Source organism: Sinocyclocheilus anshuiensis, unplaced genomic scaffold (assembly GCF_001515605.1).
Source record: "Sinocyclocheilus anshuiensis isolate Anshui unplaced genomic scaffold, SAMN03320099.WGS_v1.1 scaffold436, whole genome shotgun sequence".
Taxonomy (NCBI): Eukaryota; Metazoa; Chordata; class Actinopteri; order Cypriniformes; family Cyprinidae; genus Sinocyclocheilus; species Sinocyclocheilus anshuiensis.
The window spans coordinates 3,195,343-3,200,626 of record NW_015560618.1 but is presented as its reverse complement, the minus strand read 5'-3'; the positions used below and the strand labels follow the sequence as shown (position 1 = coordinate 3,200,626).

General features: G+C 38.1%; 1 protein-coding gene across 4 annotated transcripts in view; it reads right to left on the bottom strand.

Annotated features, from left to right (window-relative positions):
• ap2m1a (adaptor related protein complex 2 subunit mu 1a) overlaps positions 1-4,793 on the bottom strand; it is a 12,108-nt gene extending 7,315 nt beyond the window's left edge. For 2 of the 4 annotated variants that reach the window (XM_016478106.1, XM_016478109.1), the window contains exons 1-3: positions 4,671-4,793; positions 3,428-3,546; positions 396-661 (exon numbers count right to left, since the gene is read on the bottom strand). In XM_016478106.1, the coding sequence (XP_016333592.1) occupies positions 396-661; positions 3,428-3,501 (340 nt within the window). In that variant the 5' untranslated portion in view covers positions 3,502-3,546; positions 4,671-4,793. Of the gene's footprint in view, positions 1-395; positions 662-3,427; positions 3,547-4,145; positions 4,237-4,670 lie in introns of those variants that run through there. The other 2 variants (XM_016478107.1, XM_016478108.1) reach the window with 2 other exon arrangements.
• Positions 4,794-5,284: the final 491 nt, after the last annotated feature.

The window sequence follows — 5,284 nt, the reverse complement described above, 5'->3', positions numbered from 1 at the left end:
TAACAACTGCTGCTTTAGAACATTGATTTTGAAACTTGTGAATCCATTAGAATCGTTAGAAGACAGAATCGCGATTCATATATGAACAGATTTTTACGTGCACCTCTAGTTCTCTCTTCTCTAAAGCAGCGCAGAATGGCCAGCTCTTTGCAGATATTGTTTATGCTTAAACAGCAACATTACTCACTAACGTTAAAAATGTGAAATCGCAATCAACCACCCCTTTAAGATGCACCTTCCTGCTAACAGCGGATGACTGCCAGGAAAGCATGCCATATAGAGGAGGGTGAATTTGGTTTGAGGTAATGCGGTTAGCACAGCCACACGGAGGATCAGATCGAACTGAAGGAGAACAGTGTCAGGAAATGGTTTGTGTGTTTCTGAACCAGCCTTACCATCCAGCAACTCGTAGATCAGCACAAAGTTGTTCTTGATATTCTCCTCGCTGATCTTCCCAAAGTAAGCCGTCATGACGTCACACATCTTGTAGAGGAACTCGAACACCATAGCGGCGTTGACATTCTGCTTGGTGACAGCAGCCAGCCAGATGTTAGAGCGTTTGACGTGGAAGAAGCTGGTGCGGGCGATGTTGGTGACGGGGGAGCGCACCTGCTGACGGGCGTGGATCACGTTCACGCGGAACGCATCCACAGCATTGCGCCTGTGGAGGAGGAGAAGAACGTCAGGTCAAGGCAGAGTTAATGGAGTTGGGCAGAAAGAGTGAGCACATGGTCACCATCTGCCAGTAAACCCTGTGAGACAAACACTCCTTCTGTCGGCGAACAAAGCATTAAAGGATGGTCCCTGCTGTCTCAAACTTTCACAAACATCAAGATAAGTAACAAGGTGCAGACAAAAGATCTCTCGCCTGTCTAAAACAAATAAGAGAACTTCTTTTGAAGAGATTTATACAAAGAGAGTCCAATTTTTCTTTTTAAACATTTTTTGGCAGATATTTTTACTCCATCCAGTTTAATCTGCAGCAAATGTTATCTGATAAACAACAAGGCAAAGGCCAAAATTAAACATTTTATTCAAAAAGCTGCATGTCAAAATATCCAAGATACACAAAACTCTCTAAAATGTATCATCTCATGCCTGAGTGCAATCAAAAGGGAAAGGGCATCAAGGTAATTTCAGTCTGCTGCTGGTGCATTTGCATATCTTCACAATATCTGATTGGCTGAAGTATGTCAGGTGACATGCTTGCAGTAGAGCTGGGCAATATGAATATTCACAATACATTCAATATGCTTAGATGATACAAAATTAACAAAGAAATGGTGCAACTTCTTGCAAAATTTTACATGCCTTTTCCATTTGTCCTAAATTTCCTAAAAACCATGTTACTATGACAGTTTTGTGCCCATTTGGAAAGCATCACAACTCACCCCTAATGTCACAACTCCTAAGAATATTGTTTGAGAATATCAGTATTGTTGAGAGGTTTGCTTCATTTATAAGAATCAGTTCTTCTATGGTTCATTTGATCCAAACACTGATTTAATGGACATTCACTCCAAACTGTACATGGAAGTCTATGCATGTTATTTTTTGGTAACAATGGTTTAAAGGCTGTGACACACCAAACCGACAAAGAATTAGCAGCGATGAAAGCCGACTGTCTTGTCACCTCGCATCACCTGCTTCTGGGCTAAAATGTTGTGCTTGAACACACTGTGAAGACTATAGCCAATGTCCAACTAGAACGTACTTTCTGCTCCTGCATGAGCGAACGTGTATTTGGATGCTCAAGTAAGATGAGATTAGAACAGCATGTTCTTAAATATATATAATATATATTTAAGAAAAATGTTATGTTTATATATTAAATATATTTATATATAATATAAGAATATGAATATATAAATGTATAAACGTAAATATTTTCAAAATAATGTGTTTGTATTTATATATACATAATAAATATACACAGTACACACACATATATAATGTAAACAAAAACTTTTATTTTGGATGCGATTAATCGTTTGACAGCACTATTATTTTTACATAAATACATTATTTTTACATTCTGTTATGCAGAATGATGATGGAACATTATTTCACCCATATTCTGACATTTTATTTTCACAAGTTTTTTGAAACATATAAAATATAATATACAAAATGCTATGTCTTGTCTTTGACTCGTTGGCTGTAATTTAATATTTTTGGTGTTTGCTCTTTCTCTGTATTGCAAAAAAATACAAATACAAAAATGTAGAAGTATTATTAAAAGGCTTAAAACACAGATAGATCATTATTTTTGGCTATATTGCCCAACCCTAGATTGGGGGTCACTGGTGACATGCGTCAGAGTGATTGGTTGCTTGCTTGCTGAGGTCTAAAAACATGCTTTCGGGTCATTGGTTGTAGTAGGATCGCTTACCTAGTGCTACAGTAGCCACAATGAACATGGAGAAAAACAGTACAAAGGACAAAGAGCATGAGGGGAATAATGACAAGGCAAAAGGAGAAAGACAAACATGGGTTGCATGTGTAAATGGACAACAGTAATGGAAACACACTGATGAAATCTATATGAGGACAAAAACTTGATCTGGGGTTCTATGAAGGAAAGTAAAAACAATACTTCCCCATTTATGGTTACAAAAATTAAATGTAGTTAGTTATGGTGTGGAATGGAGTAATGCTTCCTGCTCTCTAACATCCTGTCATCCTTCCTCTTCCCTAACAGGATAACCCCAAAGATACAGAGTTTAAACCCTGCTGAGCTTGCGCATTAATAATAAGCTATGGAAGCCCGTTTCTGACACTGAATTAAAAAAAAAAAAAAGAAGAGGGTTATTGCGACTTTTTATCTCACAATTCTTGACTTTTTTCACAGATTTGCTAAATATAAACTCGCAATTGCGAGTTATAAAGTCAGAATTGCGAGATATAAAGTCAGAATTGCGAGTTTATATCTCACAATTCTGACTTCATAACACGCAATTGCGAGTTAAAGTCCAATTTTGAGGGGGAGAAAAGACTGATATGTTCTCAGAATTGCGAGTTTATATCTCACAATTCTGACTTTATAACTCGCAATTGCAAGTTTATATTTCACAATTCTGTAAAAAAAAGTCAGAATTGTGAGATAAAAAGTCACAATTACCTTTTTTATTTTTTATTCAGTGGCGGAAACGGGCTTCCATAATAAGGCCAGTCTATTCGCGCCAAAATGTATTCTAATATTTCTAACAGCAATACATTTAGAGTTTGCCTGTGCAAAAGTAATTTGGTAGACGTGTTGGCAAAGTGTTGCTAAGGTGTTCCCGAGCAGCTTTTGGTGGTTGTTGTGTGTTTTGGTGCCGTTTACCAGCCCGTCTCAGAATTATGTGGTTTTGAGAAAGCCTATCAACTCACAAGTCTAGTCCTTGAGATCAGATGCAGTTTTAAGAGCACTGATGAACTCACTCACCCTATATCATCACGGTAGACACGGGAGATGAGCACCTCCCCTTTATGGTTGTAGATGAACAGTCCTCCAATCATGGTGGCTGCCCCTCAGACCTCACATTCCATGGTGGGACCTCACTCCTATAATTCACAGGACAATGAATATGACGCTCACTGGCTTGATAGAAGAGCTCTGTGGGACCTTGATTAGATTTGAGAGGCATTCAGCCCTACAAGTGAGACCAGATAAAGCAGGCAGGACGGTGAACTCTCAACAGTGTGGGCTTGTGTGACAACCCAAATAACGTAGTTTAAGAGATAAAAACACTAGTTGGCTATAAAATAAATATATTCACCCATGTTAAAAGCATATATGTGACCATGGAGCACAAATCCAGTCATAAGTAGCACTGGTATATATGTAGCAATAGCCAACAATACATTGTATGGGTCAAAATGATCCATTTTTCTTTTATGCCAAAAATCATTAGGATATTAAGTAAAGATCATGTTCCATTTAGATATTTTGTACATTTCCTACCGTAAATATATCAAAACTTACTTTTTGATTAGTAATATGCTTTGCTAATGTCTTCATTTGGACAACTTTAAAGGCGATTTTCTCAATATTTTGAATTTTTTTTGCACCCTCAGATTCCAGATTTTCAAATAGTTGTATCTCGGCCAAATATTGTCCTATTCTAACAAACCTTACATTAATGGAAAGCTTATTTATTTACCTTTCAGATGGTGTACAAATCTCATGACTGGTTTTGTGGTCCAGGGTCACATCTTGAGAAACTAAAAGAGTATATATGTTGGTGCATGGCTCTGCAATTACAAAACGTCCTGATGTCGTCAAAAATGCGAGATTATGTAAATATAAGTGTTTGCAATGCAAAAACTGTAACGGCAAATGATGTTAGTATTCACTCAATGTACAGGCTCTGAACAGGAAGTGTTCGTCCCGTTTAATCGCGGCATAATTAGTACAAGATGTCTGCCAACTGAAAGACATGATGTTTCTCTAAATGTGCGTGTTTTTACATCGCCAACCGCGCATCCGTCATCTTGTAGCTGATATTAATTATTCAAACTGACGAAGAGTCATTAATAGTAAGTGAGCTCGTGAACTGGTCTGTTCCTTCCCTCGAGACCTGTATCGAAATTTCGCTGGTCATTCCGATGATGAAAACCCTTCTTCCCGGTCGAAATTCAAACACTTTCCGTCCTCGCGTAATCTTATTTTAAAAACATGACCATACCTACTTAGTGTCCGCACGGATAGGCGCGGAATAGACCGTTCCCTTCCCTCTCCGTGGTATTTTTCGGGATCTGAAGGATTAGCGGGACACTAGCAGCAGTCCCTCCCTCAGACAGGAAGTCAGTTGACACAGAGTTGACAGTGCGCATGCGTATAACGAGCGACAGCGCAACCGAATATTTTGCATGTTGGTTTGTTTAAGCATAAAGATGGGAGGCATTTTAATTTGTTATCGTATAAATAGTCATACTGCATTCTCAGTATGTAGTTCTTTTCTCTATTTTTGCTAAATAAAAGCGCAGGTCATTAATATTAATAACGTTAAGTGACGTTGCTTAGTAACCTCCAGAGCTCAACGGCTCTGGTAACCTCTTTGAAGCGCCCTAATTAATATTCATGAGCCAAGTCTTCACCGTAGTTACGGACATTGGTGTGATGTGGATGAATGAATGCTCTCAATGTCAAAGAACAGGACATGGACCAACACAATTCTAGACATATGTTTATAGAGTAGAGCAGAATTATAAATAATACAATTTAATAAAAATCACCACATGCGTTAGCTCACATGAAATAAGAGTGTTTGCCTAATCGGTTAGAATCAATGGTTACACA